Raw genomic sequence first — 26506 nt, 5'->3', positions numbered from 1 at the left:
GAGCAACAGTGCAAACAATTGTTTGTAAGTATAAAGTGCATGGCACTGTTTCGTCACTGCCAAGATCAGGAAGAAAACGCAAGCTGTCACCTGCTGCTGAGAGAAAATTGGTCAGGAGGGTGAAGAGTCAACCAAGAATCACCAAAAAGCAGATCTGCCAAGAATTTGAAGCTGCTGGAACACAGGTGTCATTGTCCACAGTCAAACGTGTTTTGCATCTCCATGGACTGAGAGGCTGCCGTGCAAGAAGGAAGCCCCTGCTCCAAAAGCGGCACCTTAAGGCTCGACTGAAGTTTGCTGCTGATCACATGGACAAAGATAAGACCTTCTGGAGGAAAGTTCTGTGGTCAGACTAAACAAAAATCGAGCTTTTTGGCCACAATGCCCAGCGATATGTTTGGAGGAGAAAAGGTGAGGCCTTTAACCCCAAGAACACCATGCCTACAATCAAGCATGGTGGTGGGAGTATTATGCTGTGGGGCTGTTTTGCTGCCAATGGAACTGGTGCTTTACAGAGAGTAAATGGGATAATGAAGAAGGAGGATTACCTTCACATTCTTCAACATAACCTAAAATCATCAGCACACAGGTTGGGTCTTGGGCGCAGTTGGGTGTTCCAACAGGACAATGACCCCAAACACACATCAAAAGTGGTAAAGGAATGGCTAAGTCAGGCTAGAATAAAGGTTTTAGAATGGCCTTCCCAAAGTCCTGACTTAAACCCCATTGAAAACATGTGGACAATGCTGAAGAAACAAGTCCATGTCAGAAAGCCATCAAATTTAACTGAACTGCACCAATTCTGTCAAGAGGAGTGGTCAAAGATTCAACCAGAAGCTTGCCAGAAGCTTGTGGATGGCTACCAAAAGCGCCTAATTGCAGTGAAAATGGCTAAGGGACATGTAACCAAATATTAGCACTGCTGTATGTATATTTCTGACCCAGCAGATGTGATCACTTTTTTCTGTTAACCCATAATAAAGTCATTAAAGAACCAAACTTCATGAATGTTTTTTGTGACAAAGTAGTATTTGTTCCAATCGCTCTATCAGAGAAAAATCAGAGTTTTAGAAATAACAGGACGCTCGGTAGAGCCATTATATTATATTCTTTACAAGTGTATGTAAACTTTTGACCACAACTGTATCTAATCAGCCAACCACATAGCAACAACTCAGCACATTCAGTCATGTAGACATGACCAAGGTAACCTGCTGAAGTTCAAACTAAGCATCAGAAATGGGGAAGAAATGTGATTTAAGTGATTTTGAATGAGTTTTTTGGTGCCAGGCGGGCTGGTTTGAGTGTTTCAGAGACAGATGAACTACTGGGATTTTCCCCGCACAAGCATCTCTAGGTTTTACAGAGAAGAGAGAAAATATCTGGTGAATGACAGTTCTCTGAGAGAAAATGCCATGTTGATGGCAGAGGTCAGAGGAGAATAGCTAGACTTCTTTGAGATGATAGGAAGGTGACAATAACTCAAATAATCATTTGTTACAAGTGAGGTATGTTTGTGTTGAGCCTTCAAGCAGGTGAGCTACAGCAGCAGAGGACCACATCGGGTCCCACTCCTGTCAGCTAAGCACAGGAAACTGAGGATATAATTTACACAGGCTCAACAAAAATTGGACAAGAGAAGAGTGAAAAAACATCTAATGAATATCAATTTCTTCCGCAGTATTTTGATGGTAGAGTCGAGAATTTGTGAGAGGAAGGGAGCAGCTCTGCGGAAACTGTGTAATGCTGTCATGTCAATATGGACCCAGATCTCTGATGAATGTTTCCAGCACCTTGTTGAATCTAGAAACTGTACCTAACAAAGTGGCCAACACGTGCATACTAAGCAATGCAAAAAATTGAAATGCTATATTTTATGCACATGACAAAATTGACAGTTATCCATACTCGAACAGAAACTACAAAATTATTGTGATCTGCTATTCTCACACTGTCTGTCTTTATGTCTTTAACAGTGATGTAGCTTCAGGAAAAAGCTCACAGTGTTTAAAGGACTATATGGCTTTGGCAAGAGTGTAATGAACTTCGATCAGCTGGCTTTGAAAGCACGCAACTTTTGAAGGCTCCAGGCAAGCTGATCAAGGACAGTGCAGTAATTAGATTCCAGCCACTTAATGACATTTTTGTTTAAGCAGCATTCAGTGCATTTAATAAGCTACCGACTGATTGGTATGGCGTTATTTTTGTGCCACTATTCTGAGCGCACGTAAAAAAGGTTTGCAGGTGCAAGTGTTGCATTTTGAGGAGAAATTTATTTTGAGCGAAGAAAAGCTGAATTTGAGTGAACAAAATTCATTGCTGCATGCAAAAAATGTATATCCGTGTTTGCTATTATCCATATACACACGCACAATAGCAGCCCCTCTCGCTCAGTTTTTGCACTTGCGCTCGCTCGCAACGTGTCGCTCGCGCTCTCAACATTTCAGCCCGTGCGCGCTCAACTCGTTCTGTACACCGTTATATTTGTGCCACAAAACCAGCCAATCACAGACTTGGATGCAAAAAAAATCTGATTGGCTGTCTTCGTCTCCAACCAGCTCGAAATGACGAAATGCAATATCCCAGAATCCATTTCGTCCAAAACTCAAACGAGGCAGTGGCGGAGGAACACAGAGTGGCGGAGTTTGAAATATTACTCTTTGTGGGTCACAAAATAAACTTTTAAGATATTTTCATGCGAGAATGGTGCTGTGTAAACTTCTAATATCTGCTCGATTTATCAAGACATCACATATTTGCATAAGTGCTCTAACGTTTTTGGAGATGCCTGTTACCCACCAGCTGACCGAATACCTGGACTGGCCATTGGGCATTTACCCGGCATTTGCCCGGTGGGCCAATGGTGATTTTTCATTTTTATGTTAGTTTGTTTGTTTTTGTAATGGTATAAACAATGAAAGGTGGTGGATTAGCTAACTGGTAATAATCAACTCTGGGCTGGACCAATTACAATACATCCGTATTGAGGGGAAAAGACTTCAGCGAGAATAAAAAAGACACAAAGCTGGAGTTATTCTGTGTCTTAGCTGCCTCTTCTCTCCTCATTCTCCCTCCCTCTCCTGTTGCTACTTCAATCATGAAACTGATCAATGATCAGCTGATCGTCTCTCGTTTGTTTATCTCCCACTTTGCGCCAGAAACAGGAAACCAGCGGATGTTGCGCTAAACAACAACAGCAGCACGTTCAAAATTGATCAGCTGTTGTTAGAATTTATTTAAAATTAATTTCTAGTATCAGCTGATGTTTGCTGGAGCCACAGCTGTAAAGCTGGAAACATGAAGGTGATACAAATCATACATATATACCAACAAAACAGTGTACATCACTGTCACAACAGCGTTTGTTTTCGTTCAAAGGCTTTATGGTTTTTCCAATAATACCTGGTGGTGTAGTCGGTGATTTTTTTGTCAGTTCAGCCTTATATATTATGTTTAACCCGAGTTCCCACCCGGTCAGCTGGTGGGTAACAGGCATCTCCGAAAACGTTGGAGCACTTATGCAAATATGTGATGTCTTGATAAATCGAGCAGATATTTGAAGTTCACACAGCTACATTCTAACATGAAAATATCTTAAAAGTTTATTTTGTGTCCCAGAAAGAGTAATATTTCAAACTCCGCCACTCTGTGTTCTTCCGCCACTGCCTCGTTTGAGCTTTGGACGAAATGGATTCTGGGATATTGCATTTCGTCCTTTCGAGCTGATTGGAGACAAAAACAGCCAATCAGATTTTTTTGCATCCAAGTCTGTGATTGGCTGGTTTTGTGGCACAAATATAACGGTGTACAGAAAGAGTTGAGCGTGCACGGGCAGAAATGTTGAGAGCGTGAGCGACACATTGCGAGCGCAAATACAAAAACTGAGCGAGAGGGGCTGCTATTGTGCGTGTGTATATGGATAATAGCAAACACGGATATACATTTTTTGCATGCAGCAATGAATTTTGTTCACTCAAATTCAGCTTTTCTTTGCTCAAAATAAATTTCTCCTCAAAATGCAACACTTGCACCTGCAAACCTTTTTTACGTGCGCTCAGAATAGTGGCACAAAAATAACGCCATAGATTGGCAGTACCTGCAGTACTTCTTCCGGGAGGTTTTTCAGGCCCTTTGGCTGCAGAATGGCCAGGTGGAGAAAGTTACAGCCACATTTGTCTCTCACGTTAACGTTGGCTCCTAAAAAAATCATTAACATTTGCATAAGTGTTTACAACCTTTATTATCAGGCAAATTATATGAGCACTACTGGTGGAGAAGTCATTTACTTTAGCTCACCTTTTGACAGCAGCAGAGCCACAGTTTTCCATGCTCCACAGCTCGTAGCCAGCAGCAAGGGAGAGTTTCCCTTGCAGTCGGTGCTGTTAATGTCTGCACCCTGAAGATAGAATGCATTACAGCTTTAAAGTTACCTCTTTAATTTTAGCACACAAATGAAAAGCATTGTGTGCACATTAGCAATGAATACACCCCCACAGTATTCTCAGTTTTAAGAGGATCAGCGAACACATTTAAAAGTCCTTTTAAACAAATTTCATTAACTTAGCTTCACCAAATCAGACCAACAGGTGATATTTTGTAATGATAGCAGAAGAAGTAAACAGTGGGGAAACAATTTGATCCCATGCTGAATTTTAAATGAAGTAAATTACAAAGAAATGATGGTAGTCTCATTTTAATTGAGAGAGGCAAACTATCAACCAAAACTCAAGAACAAACAAGTAACATAAAAGATATAAATTGATTTGAATCTAACTGAGTGCAATACGATTGGCTGTGTGCCACCCATCTGGCACAAAAACAACAATAAATCAATCCAGCAATCCAACAATTACGGATACTCCTGAATGCGTTATGTATATAGAGCACAACTCTCCACAGAATTACTTTCTTCCATTTCAGCTTCTCCACCAACATAGACAAGACCAAACAGCTGCCAAAGGATATCAGGGACAAGATTGTAGACCTGCACAAGGCTGAATGGGCCACAAAACCATCAGTGCTATTATTCAGAAAAGGGAGAAATATAAAATAACCATCAGTCACCCTTGGTCTGTAACTGCATGCAAGATCTTGCCTCGTGGGGTGAGGATGATCACGAGAAAGGTGCTGGATCAGGGACTGGTTAATGATCTAAAGGGAGCTGGGACCACAGTCACCAAAAACATCAACGGTAACACACTACCTGCAAGGTCCCCCTGCTCGAGAAGCTACATGAATGGCCTCGTTTTAAGTTTTCTAGTGATTGAAAGTGGTGTTGTCAGATGAAAACAAATTCGAGCTCTATGCCATCAACTATAAACACCATGTTTGGAGGAGGAGAAATGCTGAGTATGACTCAAAGAACATCACAGTCAAGCACGGAGGTGGAAGCATTATGCTTTGGTTTTTCTGCTAAGGGTACAGGACAATTTAACTGCATTGACGGACAAATGGACCGGGCCATGAACCTCCGTCCCTCAGCCAGAACATCAAAGATGGATTGATGATAGGTCATCAACCCATCAAACAAACGACCAAGCAACAAAGGAGTGGCTTAAGAAGAATAAGGCCATGGAGAGTTTCTATAAAGAGGAGTGGGCCAAAATGCCTCCTGAGATGTGTGCAAACCTGGCAGCCAGTCTTTCCATACTATGTCATGTTTTGTTTGGCGATCAATGCTGACATCCAAATCAGTTCATAACGTTTATGTAATGTGTGTTTTGGATTTCTGGCTGATACTAGTAGTATCATTCCAGAGTAGAATGAAACTACCATAAAAATTAGACATGGTTCATTTCTTTGGAAGTGAGCAAACTTACAAATTGAGCAGGGCTCTATAGTTAGGGTAAACACGAGAACCTGCTTTTGCACACCTCTATCTGAGATTTCCACAAATATACAGTATGCACATGTGCCATAGCGAGAAAAACGTTTTTAGACGGGGAACTAAAATAGCACCTAAACGAAATAAACATTTCATGAACCACACCCCGTGCAGACCACTGTTTTATAGTTTTATAGTTTTTGAGATAAACACACTAAGGTTCATCTACTGCTTGCCGCATCTAAAAGAGTAGACTTGAAATAAACTTGGACTACGCTTCCTACCTAGCAACACCATTCTATTAGAACCATCAAAGTGCAACAGATGGTGACAGGTGGTCCACAAGCAATGGGCAGCACCTGTAATATTTACTCAGGAGTGTATTTAAAATAGCAAATATTGTTTGATTGTAGCAATGGGAACAAACATAGTCGAGTGGAAGATTTTACTAATTGAAATCCAACCTGCAGTGAATAGAGATTCACAGTTTATTTGCCTTTTAGATTTCAGCATATGTGGGGGGGGACTGCTGTTTTTATAATGTTTGTGTCGGTTTGATGCACCGAAGGATAAAAAATCAATCAGAAAATGCAGTGGGGCAAAAAAGTATTTAGTCAGCCACCGATTGTGCAAGTTCCCCCACTTAAAATGATGACAGAGGTCAGTAATTTGCACCAGAGGTACACTTCAACTGTGAGAGACAGAATGTGAAAAAAAAATCCATGAATTCACATGGTAGGATTTGTAAAGAATTTATTCGTAAATCAGGGTGGAAAATAAGTATTTGGTCACCTCAAACAAGGAAAATCTCTGCCTCTCACAGACCTGTAACGTCTTCTGTAAGAAGCTTTTCTGTCCCCCACTCGTTACCTGTATGAATGGCACCTGTTTGAACTCATCATCTGTATAAAAGACACCTGTCCACAGCCTCAAACAGTCAGACTCCAAACTCCGCCATGGCCAAGACCAAACAGCTTTCGAAGGACACCAGGAAAAGTATTGTAGACCTGCACCAGACTGGGAAGAGTGAATCTACAATAGGCAAGCAGCTTGGTGTGAAAAAATCAACTGTGGGAGCAATCATCAGAAAATGGAAGACATACAAGACCACTGATAATCTCCCTCGATCTGGGGCTCCACACAAGATCTCATCCCGTGGGGTCAAAATGATCATGAGAACGGTGAGCAAAGATCCCAGAACCACACGGGGGGACCTGGTGAATGACCTGCAGAGAGCTGGGACCAAAGTAACAAAGGTCACCATCAGTAACACACTACAACGGCAGGGAATCAAATCCCGCAGTGCCAGACGTGTTCCGCTGCTGAAGCCAGTGCATGTCCAGGCCCGTCTGACGTTTGCCAGAGAGCACATGGATGATACAGCAGAGGATTGGGAGAATGTCATGTGGTCAGATGAAACCAAAGTAGAACTTTTTGGTATAAACTCAACTCGTTGTGTTTGGAGGAAGAAGAATACTGAGTTGCATCCCAAGAACACCATACCTACTGTGAAGCATGGGGGTGGAAACATCATGCTATGGGGCTGTTTTTCTGCCAAGGGGACAGGACGACTGATCCGTGTTAAGGACAGAATGAATGGGGCCATGTATCGTGAGATTTTGAGCCAAAACCTCCTTCCATCAGTGAGAACTTTGAAGATGAAACGAGGCTGGGTCTTCCAACATGACAATGATCCAAAACACACCGCCCGGGCAACAAAGGAGTGGCTCCGTAAGAAGCATTTGAAAGTCCTGGAGTGGCCTAGCCAGTCTCCAGACCTCAACCCCATAGAAAATCTGTGGCGGGAGTTGAAAGTCCGTGTTGCTCGGCGACAGCCCCAAAACATCACTGCTCTCGAGAAGATCTGCATGGAGGAATGGGCCAAAATACCAGCTACTGTGTGTGCAAACCTGGTAAAGACCTATAGTAAACGTTTGACCTCTGTTATTGCCAACAAAGGTTATGTTACAAAGTATTGAGTTGTATTTTTGTTATTGACCAAATACTTATTTTCCACCCTGATTTACGAATAAATTATTTACAAATCCTACCATGTGGATTCATGGATTTTTTTTTCACATTCTGTCTCTCACAGTTGAAGTGTACCTCTGGTGCAAATTACTGACCTCTGTCATCATTTTAGGTGGGGGAACTTGCACAATCGGTGGCTGACTAAATACTTTTTTGCCCCACTGTATCTGATAATAAAACCGGACATGTCATGTGTGTAACAGCTGCGTGGCATTTGTGTGTATTCATGTGTGTCTTATTTACCAGAGAAATTAGGTACTCCGCCAGCTCCGTGTGATCAAATATTGTTGCCCTGGAAAAGTAAACACAGTTGTTGTAAACCAGCCGTTCAGCGCACTACTTTGTGAGTCAAGGTCTTACTCATGCTGTCAGATAAGCAGTGAGGATGATTTAGTTCTCATTCGGCAACATAATAGCCAGATTTCCCTTTATTGTCACACTTTTATCTTCAGGGTTGTACGGCTTCCCTTTGTTGACACACTTTAATGACTAAGTGTTTGTGTTCTCCATTAAGAAAGAGACTTATGTGGATGATTTCCCCCACAACTAAATGATGGACTGAAGTATACTTGATCATCCAGATACCAGACGACATATTTCTATTGTGCTTAAAAGGCCTTTTGTGGTATTATTTCACTCCACATCACAGCAATGGCGTCCAAATAAGAATGAAAACACAGAGGGAGGACCTTTGTCCTTTGTTCTGCTACTGTCAGTGCCAACACAAATAGCTTTTAGATAAAATCTATGTGGATGGGAAGCAAATCTTTATTATGTAATTATATCATTATCGCTTTCCTCAGGCTTGTCGTTGCCAAGCATAAGGAGTTTATATCTAATTATCTTGTTTGCAGATGTGTTTTACTGTTGATATGATGCAGATAAAGTGGTCTTTATATAGCATGAGCAAGCAAATGAGTAGCAATTGCAATATTGCATATCTACACAACTTCATTGGTATCGCAACAAAGATCATTTTAATTAAAACAATGTCCACCAATAAAATTATGAACTAGAATTAGGAAATAGTGGAAACTTGCCCTTTTGTGCTCTCGGTCACTGACTGTTCAGCACAAGGAACAGAATATATATGTGCTCTTGTCTATGGAGATTAATTTAAAATTGAATGCTGAGATACAGTTAATAAGATATTGTTTATTTTCCATTCTGGAGTCTCAGCAACTCTCTGCTCTCTCACGGGTCAGCATGGTCAGGATGCTTTGCATTTTGTCAACAATGAAATTTGCATTTCAAAAAGGCACCAATTTTGAATTCTACAGAAAAGCAATTTGCAAAGAAGTTGCTGTCACAGTCTTCTGGCCGAGCGCCTTTGGTTTCTACCCCTCACTGAGTGTGGTTATGATGCCTATGCCCATCTTTGACAGTTTGTGATGGCTACTATCAGCCTACAAAGTCTACATAACCACATGCAGCTGCATTATTAAGTTTTATCAACACACTCAAAAAATATTTATGCCCCAAATGCTGACTTTAAATAATCTGAATCGATTTAAATGTTCTATGTAATTTTGTTACATAAGTACAATGTAAAACATTAGACTTAAAGAATCTGGTCAAATGAAATTTACTTGATCAGTATTGATTTAGTTTATACTGAGTATATTCTCCTTAATGATTAATTATTTGATTAAATACACTGGGGGGATTGTTCCATGCATTAATTTCCGCATCGGAAATGAATGACAAGGAGAGACCCACCTGTGTAGAGGGGTCTGACATGCACCATCAGTGAGATTGATGATATCTTCAACTCGCTCAACAGAAGACAGCATCAGTTTGATGACCTCAAGAGCACCCTGGGTGCAGGCCAAATGAAGCGGTGTAGACCTGTCGTTCTAGAGTCCGACAAACATGGATACATTACAAGTGATGAATGCGGAATATGATGCAAATTTACAAGTTCATCACACACAGTTATGTCTGCTGCATACAGAAACCCTGCGGAGATTTTTATAAACCTGCAGCGATGTAAACTGGCACAAACAGAATATGAATAAGTATACTCATGCGTGATTCACACAAAGAAATCCTGCAAGTTTCCTCTGTGTAACATTAGCAAAGTAAGTCCCAGACTTCTTGGCTGAACACTGGGGACTGTAACACAAGCCTTTAATGAGATAACCAGGACTGGCAGGAGGAGGCCAGTGATCACTCCACTCAGCTTCACAGTGTAAGTGGATGTAATTTGTATCAATTTGGCCAACCGAAGCTATCACTGTACTCGCTACTGCTGATGTAGCTCTGGCCACTAGCCCAGGGCAAGACATAACGATCACTCCCAGATGGGTGTGATAAGACTGACGGGTTCTAACAGTACAAAGAAGGCGACCCTCTGGTGACAACGTGTTTTACAAGTGTTGGAATCCAGGTTTGTTTAAAAAGCAATGCAAATCTGGCAGAGTAGGAGTGAAAACCAAAATGTGTGATCTGGCTATGGAATTCTGAGTAGTAGGTAAAAACAGTGGTGAAAATCAAATGAATGTATGCCCAGTCTTTTTGAGACGGTTTATGAAAAGGCCATGTAGTGATTTACATCTTGTTATCTTTTATAATAGAAGTACCTGTTGCTGGTCAACTTTGGCTCCAGTAGCAATGCAGAGGCGGATGGTCTCGATATTCCCACCACGTACAGCCAGATGCAGGGGGCTGCTCTTGGTCTTGTCTAAATAGTTCATGTGGCACACAGCCGAGTGGCCTAACTCCTCTCCTGTCAGGACAGAATTCAATAAATTGTTTTTATATCTTGAACGTGAAATGCAGTGAAAATGTCCATAATGGCAGTTTCTTATGACCAACTCCGTCTTTGACTTTTAGTGGCTTTCTTGTTTTGTTTTTGGCAGGCAGATGTAATGAGTAATGTGTATATTTAACATGGGCTGTGCAAAAAAAAAAAAAAAAAAGACAGCACACAAATGTCCTAAATATTTTAAGGTCTTGCTAAACTTTGTCCAAAAGCACCAAAGTTACCAAACAGACCTCCCACTGTGGATAAACATACTATCATTTGTGATGTCTAGCCTACAGAAAATACCCCAAGTGCTTATCTGGAGGGGGGGGGGGGTAATCTACCAGCTTAATATGCTGCTTGGCCTTGTAAAAAACATTTTCATTGCTGTCAGCACTTTGAGTTTTTGATGATAGCATTTTTCTTTCATCATACCAGCCTTGAGAATGACTTCCATGGCTTTCTTCGCACCTGCGAAGGCAGCAGCGTGCATGGCGAAATGGCCAAGCTTGTTCTGTTGGCAAAGCTTTGCTCCATGCTTTAACTTTGATGGATATATGAATGGATGAGAAGGCAAAACAAAGAGACATGGTCTTTTGTCAGAAGCAAAGCTGCAGCAAAAGGAAGCTACATGATGAGTTCACAGTTATCATTTGCAGTAAGGTGTAGGTACGCAGTACAATGTGGAGCCTCGTACATACCAACATGCTAAGAGCCTCACAGTTATTAAGGGAACAAGCCAGCATCAGTGGGGTGTTTCCAAGGTCTCCCTTTAGATTGCAGTCTGTACTGCTGTAGGACAACAGCACCTTCATGAAAGAGATATAAAAACAGTAACTAATTAAAGTACAGCATAAGTAAAAACGGGCAATTGAATAATAGAAAATCCATCAAGCACATCAACGTAATAAAGATTAAATAAAGACACAAAAAGACAAGGTTTAGCCATTCCACAATGCCCCAAAAAGTACAGTACATAAGATGTAATGTGGGAAAATATTGTTTGTTATTTGACTAAATTACCAGCTAAATTTTTTAAAATTTGTTTATACTGTAATTAAAATTATCACACTACTTAAATTTACTTTAATTCCTGCAAAAAAACAACAATTTTTTTTTACTGTTTATTGTAGTTTACCTACCTTTAACTATTTGCATCTAAATATAATAACATACACAGAAATTACATTTAATCACATCACAGGGGATTTACACCCTTAGTTGAGTGCTGTATAATAAAGTGCTAGAATGCTCTGCGTTGACCTTGTTGACTACAGGAATTCAAGAGAAAAACACACTTCCTGTCCTTTAAATTATTACATCAACTGTGCCGTATCAGCCTTCTCACCCCCACCAGGTTGCTGTGTCCATGGCTGACAGCCAAGTGCAGGGGGGACAGGAGGGCAGTGTTGAGGATGTTGGGGTTAGCCCCCAGGTCCAAAAGAGCCTTGCAGCTCTCTGCCTTGTTCCTCTCCACTGCCCAGTGAAGGGGCACATTGCCCTGCTCATCACAGCTGTTCAGGACTAAGAGACGATACAAGAGCATATGCAGAAAGGTTCGTATGCGTATGTATCAGATATAATATGCAAAAATAATGTCCCTCTTCCATGCAGTAACTTTAGAAATGAAATTACGCCGAGTCACAAAACATGTTGTGTTGCGTCTTGTGATCGATGACTTAGGTGCACTTACCCTGTGCATCTGTGACAGTGGAGATGAATTGAATGAGGGTGATGTGTCCCCCTGCAGCAGCGTGATGAAGGGGACTGGCTCCACATTCATCTTTTTCACTGAGGACCTCTGGGCTCTTCTTCACTAGGTTCTCCAGGAGAGCTAGGTCACCCTTCTCAGCCAACTAGATGATATTATATAGAGTAATATAACACAAAGAATACAGAACAGTTGATTTTTCTGCTTTCCAGTTTGTTCAAAGTGTGTTTTACCAAAGAACACACTATGCTAGAAGGCATTTCAAACTATTCTTGTGTGCCTTCTGATATAATCACTGGAGTATGATATAACGGCCATTTGTTAGTTTTGTATAAAAACAGACTTTACAATCCAATTCGTTGAAAACTCATGTAATATTATTATTATGTAATACTAGAATTGTTTAGGCCTCCTTAACCTCCTCCTTAAGGATACACTGGGCTAGGATTAATCCGAGTTACATAAACCTTCTCATATTGTGAATACTTGTGGCAGAAATAAGTAAGTTTTTGAAAACGTTTTTTACAGACATGCATATTTTTTTCAGTAAGTTTTTTCCCCTCACCTCAAATATATTTCGATTTGCCAGGCCTGGATCGTCATCCTCTATCACATATGTATAACAACTGTTTTGCCGTGCCACATCCCTGCTGAAGTTCATCACTTAGCTGAGACTCTGTGGACATGAGCCCTAATAAAAACAAAGAAAGCAGTGACATGTGTGCATGTGAACCCCAGCGCTCACACCTGTGCAAGCTGATGCACATGACAGCAGCAGATTGAAAACACAGATAGAAATATGCCATAATTTCAATCAAGCCACAGATGAGCAAGCCTACTTAGCAAGCTAGAAGAACTTAGAGCGTAATGTGATAGATAGCGCAAATAAAACCTTAATGCACAGGCTTCTAATGTTTAGAGGGGACATGGGCACAGGACATTGTCTTTACCCAGAAGGGCATTCACATCCGTTGAGTCTTTGTGGCGGGGGTTGAAGCCCTGCACTTGAAGAAAGCAATTATGTCCTCCGCAGCTGCAGGTCAGCTTGTTTGAGCCAGTCCCAGGTGTCCTCGCGTGGTCCTGGGTGAGTGAGATTGAGATAGACCTTGTAATTTTATTGCCTTCAGTCCCATCGAAAGGCCAAACAGTAAATGGCATTTTTTTTCTGGTGAGCAAACTACTATTGAGAATCTTCACTGCAAATCTCCTTCACCTACGTTATTTGCCGTGCGCTGATGTTGTTCCTCGGGTCAGAGCAGCAGCTACGTTTTACTGTTTGATTTGCACATTTTGTTGGTGTTTTATACACACTGACTAATGCTCAGTCAGTAACAACCTGATCCAAAAGTTTAAGCACTAAAACATAAAGACACCACTTCAAATATCAGCAAGTCAAAAATGATCACTGAGTTAATTTTTATAGGTTATTTATAGGGTTTAATTTAATTTACAGCTTTTAGTTAGTATAGTTTGGTACACTAATAATGCCCTTAGTATGCTATTGATATATCATTAGAGCAATATAATAATAAATAAACACTTAAATCGCGTAGGCCTGTGATGGACTGGCCTCTTGCCCTTTGGCTGCTGGGATAGCTTCAAGCCGGACTAATGGGTGGATGAAAGGATGAGTGTCTAAGATGCTGTACTTAAGACACACTTAGCATATGTATGCATATTTAATCATATTTAATAATATGGTCTTCTATTCGTTACTTGCATTTGTTTTGTTTTTTTTTATTATTCAAATATTTTTTAAAAAGCATGTATTCCAAAGCGCAAGCATATTTACATCACGGTAAAGGTTTAGTTTAAATTCTTTACATACATAAAAGTACTGTAAGTGCAACTGTTTCTGGAAAACATGTCACACCACCTGTGATGATTTTTAACAACATGAGTATAATTTGTGTTTAACTAAAGCACTAAAGTAACATCGCATGCACTTAATCAATGAAAGATGCTACTAACATACTAAACTAGTCTCTTTATGAAATTGAAGGCTAATGAAGACTTTTTATTCTGGGGGTTGTAAAGTAATGCTCGAAACATCCAACACTTGGATTTGCATTTATTGGCAGATTTGCAGTTTGCATTATGAGTCATGATCGCCCATCAATATTTCAGCACTACCTTCACTGATCTGAATACTTGAGTCCATTACCTCTACCATACAAGTCATTGATATTTCATGTCTTGTGGTCTGTGGTCCTGATAAAACATCATATTACAGTCCAAGACGGCATCACCTCATTTCCTTCTAATTTGGCGACTTAGATAACGACCCACTGCATATCCCCCTCCCTGTCATTACCAGGCAACTGCGGTAAATAAGTGCCATTGGTTTCTCTAATTGATTTGCTTATTTAGTTTGCAGATGGTTTTCAGGAAGTGCACTAATAGGCACTGGTAAACACATTTTCCAAACAATCCGGAAACAAGCGGGAGGTATATTTAATTTTAACAAGGAGATCCTTGCATGAGTGCACATTGTTCACATTTAAACTGAATAGACTAGCATTACCCTCACAAATTGTGTTTACTTCAGAGGGTGAATTTTTAACACTATCTTAAAAAATAACGAGTAGATTGGAGAGTGGAGAAATAACAAGTGGATTAAAAACAGCTTCTGTATGTTGCAGTATTAATTGTTACATAAATAATGAACTCTAATGGACGAAGAACATAATGAAGCGTGCAGGCTTGTGGGAAAGCTGACATTTCCATATCCGCTGCTAATAAAACCAGAGATCAAATATATATAGTCATATATTTAATCAATTGAAACAGCACTCTACATACTTTCTAAAGAGTAAAATATTCCATATCTAATCGTCATTAAATGTTAAATTCGTCCCCACACAAACTCAAAACCTTAAAGACAACATCAAAGACATTACTTACTGTAACTGTGAGATGCTGCTACTGAGCTGAGCAATCTGGACGTTCTCCTCACTACTGCCTGTGAAAGGGCTTTAAATAGTGTGGTGAGCTGGCTATCTCCCAGTCTAATGCAGGCAAAATGCTGCCCCTTGTGACCGAATGGCTCTCGTGCTGTTTTCACAGAAGAGAAGAAAAGCCCGTGGTGTAACGTGATAGGATATTTAACTGGCAGCATTACATTAAACAGCAAACATGATACTTCACTCTCCTTCACAATAGGGTTTAATTAATGTGTCTAGATGTGAGTTGCTGATGCGTTTACGGATTTTGTCGTCTCTCTCGTCTTTTCCCACAAAAGTGATGACGAACTGAAGAAACCAAAGCTCGTGCTCATCTTTAAAACGGGGTTGAGAGTATGTAGGATTCTGCCTATTAGTAGCATCTGAAAGTCAAGGCTCCCCTCAGATGAAACTTGACCACCCAGCTCCACATGGCCTACCGTATACCATTTATCCAATCAGTGATTAGAATGGAAACAATAGCCTTTTATGTTTGTTTGTTTTTTGTGAAAGTCTTGTGCTTCTGCTCTGAAGTGACTCAGCAAGTGACTAAAGATGACCTTAAAGACCTCCTTGTTGAGGATTACTGAGTATTCCCAAGTGAATCTTTATCAGGCAGGATTATCAGATAAGGTGTATCATTAACTAAGGATTATACCAGCATTTCTATTCCACATTAATCAAGAGACTAAGTGTAGAGTTGTTCAGATCAATATGAAATGTGTATTAAAGTTTTGCTTGATGTTCCAATTATGGAATTAAGTTGGATATCATGTAAAAGAAAATCCTTTAACAACATCAAAAGAAACTAAAAGCAGGCAAGCCATTCTTTTAAAAACTAATAGAATAAAAGGAAACTTAAAGACATTTTAGCCATTTCTTAAGCTCCAAGGATTGCAATCTTCACCTGCTGGGTGCTTGGATTACGACTTTCAAAAATATCCCAAAATAATACCTATTAAACAAATTACAAGGGAAACAAAGAGATTCATTTCACCAGTGTATGAATCATAAGGACTTTTTAGATCATATTACTTATCGTCTAGTTCCACTTCTCTTCTATCATATAAAAATGTCAGCGTCTGGAAACAACAACAGTTGTATAGCACGGTTGAGGTTTCCTGACTTTTCCTCTAATGCCACCTTGTGGCATTTTTAAGTGAAGTGTCTCAACCACTAATGGATGGACTGCCATGCAATTTGGTGCAGATATTTATGAACTAACAACTGGTGTTATTAGATTAAAATTTCAGTTTGTCTAAGACAGGATCAGTGGAGAACGTGCAGTTTAAAACTGGCAGCCAGAAAACTTTTATGGCCCAATCAGTGACAATTTTGTCCTAGCGAGCAAATATTAAAAACACAAGCTATAGTTATGAAAGAACTGTTAAATATAGTTAGAGTTACCTCTTGAAACATCACCATTTTTCTGTGTATTTAGAAGCGTCTTAATATATGGATATCTGTATTATTATTATTATTATTATTGTAGCTGAAAACACACCTTTTCCTGAGTTCATTCATGACAATATACATGCAAAACTGATGGTATTTCACTCCTTCACTACTGCACTTCTCGCATGGATGGATTAATAGGCCCAGATGCAGTGTAAGCCACTCAGACTTGCAGGTAATTTACCCCCAGTCACTGCTTGTGCTGCTACAATAAAAAGAAATCTCATGTACTTAAAAAGTATTTTCTCCATGACAGGACATGTCCAGCCACAGAAAAGGTCAACTACTACTCTTTCTGCATGCATTTTTAATCCGTGGAAGTCTATATTTGTAAAAACGATGAGAGTGCTGAGCAGGAACCAGAGGACAGAATCAGTGGAGAACATGCAGTGGGGTGCACAACGCACAAATAAAACCAGCAGCCAGAAAACCTTCATGGCCTAACCAGTGACAATTTTGTCCTAGTGAGCAAATATTAACAACTAAAAAGATGAGCTATGATTAAAAAAGAACTGTAAAATATAGTTAGAGTTTCCTCTTGAAACATCACCATGTTTCTGTTTCTTTAGAAGCATTTTAATATATGGATATCTCTGTTACTTTAGCTGAAAACAGCTGAACAGAAATGCCTAGATGTTTGAAATCTGTCTTTAAGAATGTACAAAAACTTTATGAAACAACCAAATATTTATTGCAAACATCATGAAACTCTGAAAATGAGCTGTAATTCAAAACCTGACACAGCTTTGATTTATAGGCACCATTTTGTGATTTATGAAACAATTTAATGACAAAACATTTTTATTAGTTAATTAAAGATCCTTAAGGTCTGTTTTGCTGCACACCAACAAATAACAAACCGGTGTATTAAATGTCAGCAGGTATATTTTAACCACATCCTCCTCCTATAAGCCTCACAGAGCAAAACTAATATTTGTCCGGTTATTGTTCTTGCGAGGTTATCTTTGAAGTGTGTCGTTGTCCAAGGGGAAAGCCACACATGCAGCAGATGTGGAGTCACAAAGCATGTATTATCTCTCCAGCTGAGATTGATGACTTTCTAGGCTCACGTTGAATGCAGTATGTACAGTAAACACTATTGCGCAGCAATAAGTCCGTGTTTGTCTTGGAAATTTGCAGTGGGCGCGAGCGCACAAGTGATCAGGATGTGTGTGTTTTGACTAAGTTTGCTTTAGGAACAGCATTCACAAGTGTGCCTGTATGTGTGATGGTTATTTAATGGCAAACTGATTTGAATAGTATTTAGATGACAGGCAGGTGTATTTAGAGCGCAGCAACTTCTAAATGGCGAAGTTGGGCTGTGTGCATCATATGACTTCAGGACAGGTGATGAGTCACACACTGGGCTCTAGTGCTGGAAGGGCACCTGTGGGCAGAATTGCTTCAGGGCATGCCAAGGGTGGAAAAATCGCCATTAAAAAAAAACAAAAATTCATTTCATACATGCTTCCTTCCACATGCACAGTTAATTGATATCGCTATATTATTAAAACACTGAGAAGTTTATTAGCAATTTTGCACATCTGCATGGTTTTGTTAACTGTGATGCATGTGAAGGAGGTGTTTAAATTGCCACGGTTGCAGAACGAAAACCTCTTAGTTTACAAAGTGTAAAAAGGGTACGTTAACGTGGTTGAGAGCAGAGATATGCTGAGTGCATTAGCGCAGAGCCGTCCATCAGAAATTTGCAGTGTTGTTTGCGTGCGTCTTTATATGCGTGTGCAACTGTGTTGGTGTTTCCATCACTTATAAATGAGGTTACCTCTTAAGTGTGGCGGTGACCTCGGGCAGCAGACCTACGGCTGCCAGTCTGACTCCTGCTGAAAACCTATTGAGCGTGTCTGGTTTTTCGTGTGCCACCAGTGAGTGATCTGCAGTGAAAACAAATAGTCATTTCCCCATCCATTAAATCAACAGCGCAAACAAAACATTTTATGATGTTTCCAGTGATTTTCCTCTCTGAGAATGACTGGCTTGTCAGCCATTGTAAACGACTCTGAAATGAGGATGCAAATTTCAATAAAAATATGTTTGCACAGGAAATCTCTTTAGTCATACTGGGGATTAGATTCTTTCTAAGCATATAATTAAGAGCTCAAAGGATGCTTTTCAGGCTTAACTGAGATATGAAATTATGCCATGGAGACATATTGTTATACAGTCTGCTTTTGGAAGGAAGAAATGTATGGTGCTTGCATTGTCAGTGGCATTAAGGTGGAATACAACAGTGTTACGAAGGTTTTGGTGATCAGTATCATTGAAGCTGTGTGGAAAGCAGGTCTCTGTTGTAATTGAGACATTGAGTATTATTGGGACTACTGTATAAATAAAGGTTAAATTTATAAAATAAGCTGTTGTAGAGCTTTGTTAAAATACTAGTGTAGTCATTTTGAGTCTACATTGGGATATCTAGTTTGTAGTGTTAGTGAACTGTAGTACATTCAGTTGACTTGTGACAAGTCCTCAGTTGTTTTGTCATCTTTTTCTGCATCAGTGAGGGTAAATTCAATGCTGGAAAACTCTCTGTTATATTACCCTATATATTTTATTTCAATTTCTTTAGTTAAGTATATGAAAAATACCAAAAATAACACAGTTTGGCAATAGTATTTTATCCCAACAAGGTGATTCCCAAAGAGCTATTAGTCAATAACTTGGCATATCTCATTCTGGTCTTGAGCCTTAAAATATCTGAGGAAATTGGAGGCCAAAAGAAAAAGCCAATAGTCTAAAAACCTGAGAGATGAAGCTGGCCTTTCAGTTGATCCATCTACTGTTCACTGAAACCTCATCAGAGATGGTCTCTGTGGAAGTGTGGCCATCAAGAAGCCATTCTTTGGGAAGGCAAACAGGGAGAAAATGCTGAAGAATGCCAAATTAAACAAAAAATGGGCTGAAAATCAGTGGCAACAGTCTTGTGCGATTGTGGCTCAAGAGTTGGGAGTTCGCCTTGTAATGGTTCGGCCCTGGCTTGGACAGTCTCGGTCGTTGTGTCCTTGGGCAAGACACTTCACCCGTTGCCTACTGGTGGTCGTCAGAGGGCCCGGTGGCGCCCGTGTCTTCCAGCCTCGCCTCTGTCAGTGCGCCCCAAGGTGGCTGTGGCTACAATGTAGCTTGCCATCACCAGTGTGTGAATGTGTGTGTGAATGGGTGGATGACTGGATGTGTAAAGTGCTTTGGGGTCCTTAGGGACTAGTAAAGCGCTATACAAATACAGACCATATACCATTTATGGAGTATTGGGTGCAAATTTGCGTCAACATTTATGTTGGAGGTCAGGAGATAGGTACCATAGTGAGTGTCTGCAGCCACCACAACCATGCAGATCTACTGGAAAGTGTCTCACCGACAGCAGCTTTATTTTTCAGCATAGTCATGGATTGGCCTCCTCAGAGCCCCAACCCTACACTATTGAAGCAGTGGGAGATTAATAATTATTTAACAATAAGTGCTTTTAATAAGGGCATTGTTTGGTAATTTTGCAGCCTGTTGTAGTTTGCCTCTGCTCTGTCAGCAATTCAAAAACATGTTAAAGTTATAGTGAATGAGAATCTGTGCAAGAGCAACTGAATCCCTTACAGCAGGCAACATGGAACTGCTGCAGTTCTCTTACTTCTATTGTCTTTCTTTTCTTTCACATCAAACCCCAGCTGCTCTGAGATGAGCTGAGATGAGCTCAACTGCACTGTCTTGAGACTGCTGTGAGCATTATGAGTGCTGGAACCCCCTTGAGGTCTAAATCCTTGATCCTGGTGCTCGTGATTATCTGTGTTGATTCGCACCAGTCAAATTGGAAAAACAATCATGAGCTACACAGACTGCTGCTGTTGCTTGTCAAAAAAAGTATCATATTACTCCATCCCAGCTACACCATCTGTTCAGTTTGTAAGGCCTTGCCCTCACACACTTGGAGGGGAGTATTGTGTTTGGTGGCAGTCCCGTTTTGTTTCGTTTTCATTTTTTGGTTCAATTTCTTTTCTTTCTTTTTTTAATTTGTATTACAGACGTACAGTTGATGACATTCTTTCCACATATCATCTGTGATTAAATACATTTATGCAAGAGATTATAGTAAAAATTGTCTCTCACCAAACAGACAGATCCACAACAAGACCAGATTAGGACTGAAGAAGAGAAGAATGTGTATTGCAGCTGTTTCTCTGCTGCACCCCGAGGACCACTTCTCCTGAGTCAACCTTTAATCCTCTTTAACAGTATTCTTCCATCTGTCATTGCTGTGTCCTGTGCATGTTGTTAACACTACAGTCACACTTGAGTGACTGACCTGAAGAATCATTGCACCAACACAGGCAGCGACTGGAAACATTAGCATCAATAACCAAAGGATACTCATGAAACTATATGCATCAAAGAACAGAAAATATGAACAATCTGAGAATGTAGTACCAACCATCATACAGTCCAGTAAAGTCACACTACATAGATTCAACAACTATTTTATTAAATATGCCTGTTCAGCTCCTTGTTAAGGCAAATACCTGTTTTATGTCAGCAACTCAAAGCATTTAGACGTGTAGGCATGGTGTAGCTCAGTGTTTCCCAACCTTTTGGAGCCACGGCACATTTTTCACATTAGAAAAATCACAAAAACAAAACAAAAATGTCACAAAAAGCATATTGATAACTTCTCCCTGCCCACCAGGCATAGCAGAATAGGTTTGGTTTGTCCCCAGTATACCTTTCTTGCTTTCTTCTGACCTCTACTCAAGCTAGGGCCTTCATCTGGGTCGGAATTTTCTCCAGGACCCAGGTCAGATTGACTACTTTTTCTTTTCAAATATTTGCCTATTGCTATTACACAATGCATGACTATTATGTAATTTCTTCTTTGTCTTCTTCTGTTTTACTGGCAGTTGGCAACCCATTTAATTAGAGCAGGTAGTTGTACTGCCCTCTTGTGGAAGAGAATGTAATTACTTAATTGTTACTAACGCCGGTCACTTAGAGTACTAATGAGGTGGAACCAGATCATCTTCCACGGCACGCCTGATCATTTCTCAGTGTTTGGGAAAGACTGGTGTAGCTGACCTGCTGAAGTTTAAACTGAGCATCAGAATTGGGAAGAAAGGTGGTGCCAGATTTGCTGGTCTGAGTATTTCAGAAACTGCTGATCTACTGGGATTTTCCCCACACAAACATGTCTGGGGTTTACAGAGAATGATCTGAAAAAAGAAGAAAATATCCAGTGAGCAGCAGATCGCTGGGTCAAAACGCCTTGTTGATGTCAGAGGTCAGAGGGGAATGGTCAGACTGCTTGTTACAATCAAGGTCTTCTTCAGTTTCTTTCTAGGCTTGACTTCAGTGGTTTTCCTGCTGTTTATGTTGGGGTGGTGTAGTTTTGGATGTGTTTCTGCCTCATTTCATTCACTGCAGGGGTGACACACTCCTAACCCCAATGTTTGACTTTGTTTGTCAACCCTCGATTTAATCCACTAAATAATACATAATTCCCGGCTTCAGATTCTCCTCCCATTGCTTTCACCTCATCTTCCACAACAATTTGCTTTTCTCTTTTTTTGCCTTATGGCCATTGCTCATTAAACTATCAACTAAACGTATTTAAGGGTGTATAAGCTACAAATGAGATGCTTCTACTTTTTTAGTGTCAGCAACATAAAAGGATCAAACTGTAGAATTATTCCAGATGAAAAATGTTTTTTGGGTGAATATAGCTGAGCTGAAGATGTTAAGATTTTCACTGGGAGTGACCAGAATAGACAGGATCAGAAATCAGTGCATCAGCAGGACAGCTAAGGTTGAGTGGTTTGGAGACGAAGTTAGAGAGGCAAGGCAGAGAAGGTTTGGACATGTGCAGAGGAGGGATGGTGGAAATATTAGACAAAGGATGTTGACAAGGAAGGTGCCAGGCAGGAGGAGAAGAGGACGACTACAGAGAATATTCATGGATGTAGTCAAGGAGGACATGCAGAGGGTTGGTGCGACAGAAGAGGATGCTAAGGACAGGAGGAGATGGAGGCAGATGATTCTCTGTTGTGACCCCTGAAGGGAGCAAGAAGAAAAAGAAGAAAAGTTTCTTCTTGTACATGTCTACCTTGCTTTTCTCGGTGACACTGTGCAAATTTCAAATGAATCCTTCACATTTCATTTTTGCATCTGAACACTTTATAAACATACATAGGCCTACATTTTTGTAGTACTCTTAAACCTCAGTACTCAGGACTCTCCAAAACTAATAAGGTTTTAATAAAAGTACAAAGTGTCTGTCTTGAAATGATAGTAAAAGGGTTTTTATTTATTGATTACAGAGTTGAAATGATGGACTGACTTGACATATGTGAAAAAGGTTTTGATTCTTTAGTATTTTTTGCACACTTGAGTATGTGTTATAAGAAATACCTTTACTGTTTTGAGACAAGCATTGAGGGAGGTGAAAATTACACTCCTGGTATAAGGAAATAGACCAAAATGACTGAGAAAACTGCAAGTGTATCCTGTATCCACTGTCCATGAATTAGAGCAGCAGTTTCATATAAGTCATACAATGTATTTCTTTCATTAATTGTTGCTAGGGCTTTGTTGCTAGGCCGAACATACTATATACTTCCACCTCTTCAGCATATAATGATCAGATTTTCAGTATAAAAATGGCCAAAATCCTAGTAACATCTTCCGATTTGTGCCGGAGTTCATATAACCACAGAGATGTAGGCTGACAAACATTTAAAGCTCAGCTCATTCTTGCAAACTACAAATGCTGGTTGTGAATCAGTAAGCTGATCATGACTCATTGTTGAGTCTTACCTATTTGACACATGCAATGCTTGTTAACCCTGATGCCAAAGGGGGTCGTGCTTAAGTAACTTTAGCTGTGATCCTAGCTGGCCACTGGGGCAATGTGCCACTGGTAACAAAAGAGGATTACTCTAATTGTATTGCATAATTAGCTAACATTTGCTTCTGCAAAAGTGCAGAATTAGAAGGAAAAAATACTCTTTAAGGTTTGTTTTTTTTTTTAAGTTTTGAGTACAACTGTGAGTCTGAATTGTTTTGGTTGGAAGGACAGCGAGAAACAGACACGAGAGTGAGCGCACCGCTCCAGGATGCTCTTATTTTCTTGCCCTTATTTTGTGACTACGGATGTGTGAGCTGGAAGACTGGCAGGCATTGTGGGTAATGAACTGCATCCACACCACTGCAACTATTATTTTTGAAGGTCAGTGCACGGGTCAAGGCAGCTACACCCTCCAAATTGTGGTAATGAGTGTTTGGCTTCACTGTCTCACTTTACTGAACTGCTCTCAGCGATGAAATGGTTTGCACAGACCCGCTTGGCATTTCACACTGCAGGATAACAAGGGCCCCACATAGACAGTTTTAACTGACTGTAATAAACAAAATAAATAAGCATGCATCAGAGTTAACTGCGGGCTTGATTTACACAGCTTTCCATTATTTCTATCAGATAGATTTGGGAATGGAAGCAGTAGCATCGCTCATGTGACATATCCACATCAGTGCAGGAGTCAGACTAGCTGACACAATGAGCTGCAACAGTGAGCTAATGAGCATGACACCACCTTGTGGAGACAACACAGATTAATGATTGGAACACTTATGCTGAGAGACAAATGGAAGGAGGTGTTTCTATATTTCAAACACGCCCTTCATAAATATTATGTGGTGCTTAAACACGCAGCCTGTGCCCTTTTTTTAACTGGAAAGGAAATGCTTATCTGACAAATGTGCAAATATGGCTGTGAAGTGCAGCACCGTCCACGAGAGCGCGGCACCTGTGGCTGTTGTTTTTTTAATATTTTTTCCAGAACCGCTGCATGAAGGACATTACCTTTGAAATGTGTTCCACTTTGCTGTTTAGGAGGCAACACCGAATCAAACAGATTCCTCGATTTTTTTTCTCCACCACCAAAATCCAATCACGACTGATGAATTTTGAATTGATGGCAAATCTTTAGGCCCAGGCACTTACTCGAGTGATGCGGTTCCCTGAAAAATGAGAAATGGGCGGAAGAAGCATCGGAAGGAGAGACAGCAAGGTGGAGACGGCTCAAAGAGAGAGAGAGAGGGAGAGAGGCGAGTGAGGATACAGTGGTAGATTTATGACTTCTTGTTTAGAGCATACTGCTGAAACAGACTCATAAATGTTTTTGATGGTCCACAAATAAATTATTCCCAGCATGTCGGCTCAGCACACAATAAATAATTCTTAAAAAAAAAAATAAAAAATTTAATCATTCTCTAACCTTTCGATTTATTTTGGAGAAATTTATATGAGGCCATATATACTGTAAAATACATACAGCCAAGGCAGGGTCTTAAAATATGTTTCTTCTTACCTCATGTATCACCTTTAGATGTGTAAGATTTTTAATGAAGTTGTACATTAAAGTAAAAATGTTGTGCCAGCATTATTGTGAGAAAGCCCCAATGTGGAAATTTTAAAAAAGAGTTTTGTTATATTGAATGTAAAATTCTATCGGCTGCCTCCTTTGTGCAGTAATGTAAGAGTATTTGCTGGGAACCGTTTTCACCCTTTAACCACCTCCTCTCTCACAGCAAACAGCTTCCCACATACACAGGTCAAGAGGCTTACTGTAAAGGTGCCCTTTGTATAACTCGATGCTCATTATAACACACTGTTCTCTGAGGTTTTTGTTTTGTTTGGGGGGGGGGGGCACAAATGCATGCATGTGTACAAAAGTAGACAGAACTTGATGCAAGTGCGCGCGCCCGCTCTCATAAGATGCATTCCTGTGTAGGAAGATGTGAAATGTGTTGGTGGGGGTGCCTGCTATTGACCAGTGTGTGGGACTAGATTTAAAGTGTGTGTTTGTGGGTGAACTCATGTGAGTTGGCGGAGGTTTCCCTGGAGAAGGAGGGCAACAGAGCTGACCTTGCAGTTTAAAAAAAAAAAGGCAGATAATTTATTCATTGCCGTTGCACAAATTTCCCTCTATCTACTATTAGGTGTTCGGCTTTTATCTCAGCTGGTTTTAAATAGTCTCTTCCTGCATCCTGCAGATTATTGATTCCTCCAAACACTCTATCTTTGGTTTAGGACACACAAGATTGAGATCAGAATTTAAGACCTTATCAGTGTGTTTTCAGCGACTTCTCATTCATAGTTCGGAAACAGTTTTGTACCTCTTCCAGTCCGTGCTTACCGATCTCGCTTCATTGTGTATTTTTAAACCCTGAAGCTTAACCCCATTGTAAAAATGTCTCTTATCGGACAGAGTCCAGCTGGCAATGTCAAACAGATGGCTTTATACCCTCTAGGGTTTCTATTCAGAATAAATTAGTTCAATAAAATACCGGGAGGGCTTTTAGAGAACAGACAATTAAACACCTTGCATAGAACGCAGTCCAGCTGTATTTCAAATGACTGAAAGCTTATACTGATGAATGCAGTCATTAAAAAAGACAGGACTCAATACCTTTTCAATGGACAGTAAACACCCAGCCAAGCTTGTGGCAGAATGGGCTGGAAAAAAACTGTGTTGTGTACTTAAGGTTAAGCTGTCATACAGTGTGTTTTACTTAACAGCAAGAGAAGCGCGATGATGTTTAACGTTGATTTGAATAAATCATCCCATGACTTGCTGAAAGCTCTCAATTAGAGCTCCATTAATGCACGTGGGAAAAATGTGCCGACAATATACTTAACAACAGAATGGCTGCAATATATAAACATTTAAATCCACTAAAGTAATGGAACCCATCTATTGTCACAGCATGAGGGATGATGGCTTTTAAATAGGTTTGCTAAAATCAAA

General features: G+C 40.2%; 1 protein-coding gene across 2 annotated transcripts in view; it reads right to left on the bottom strand.

Moving 5' to 3' along the window:
* Positions 1-26506, bottom strand: part of trpa1b (transient receptor potential cation channel, subfamily A, member 1b) — a 48097-nt gene that overhangs the window by 9721 nt on the left and 11870 nt on the right. Inside the window, exons 1-12 of one of the 2 annotated variants that reach the window (XM_080306474.1) lie at positions 15217-15360; positions 13263-13392; positions 12878-13003; positions 12295-12457; positions 11950-12125; positions 11303-11410; positions 11037-11145; positions 10438-10583; positions 9575-9711; positions 8099-8147; positions 4297-4396; positions 4097-4197 (exon numbers count right to left, since the gene is read on the bottom strand). In XM_080306474.1, the coding sequence (XP_080162600.1) occupies positions 4097-4197; positions 4297-4396; positions 8099-8147; positions 9575-9711; positions 10438-10583; positions 11037-11145; positions 11303-11410; positions 11950-12125; positions 12295-12457; positions 12878-12973 (1185 nt within the window). In that variant the 5' untranslated portion in view covers positions 12974-13003; positions 13263-13392; positions 15217-15360. Of the gene's footprint in view, positions 1-4096; positions 4198-4296; positions 4397-8098; positions 8148-9574; positions 9712-10437; positions 10584-11036; positions 11146-11302; positions 11411-11949; positions 12126-12294; positions 12458-12877; positions 13004-13262; positions 13393-15216; positions 15361-26506 lie in introns of those variants that run through there. The other variant, XM_026179467.2, reaches the window with a different exon arrangement.

Source organism: Astatotilapia calliptera, chromosome 9 (assembly GCF_964374335.1).
Source record: "Astatotilapia calliptera chromosome 9, fAstCal68.1, whole genome shotgun sequence".
NCBI classification, from domain to species: domain Eukaryota; kingdom Metazoa; phylum Chordata; class Actinopteri; order Cichliformes; family Cichlidae; genus Astatotilapia; species Astatotilapia calliptera.
This window is presented reverse-complemented; position numbering and strand designations above follow the sequence as displayed.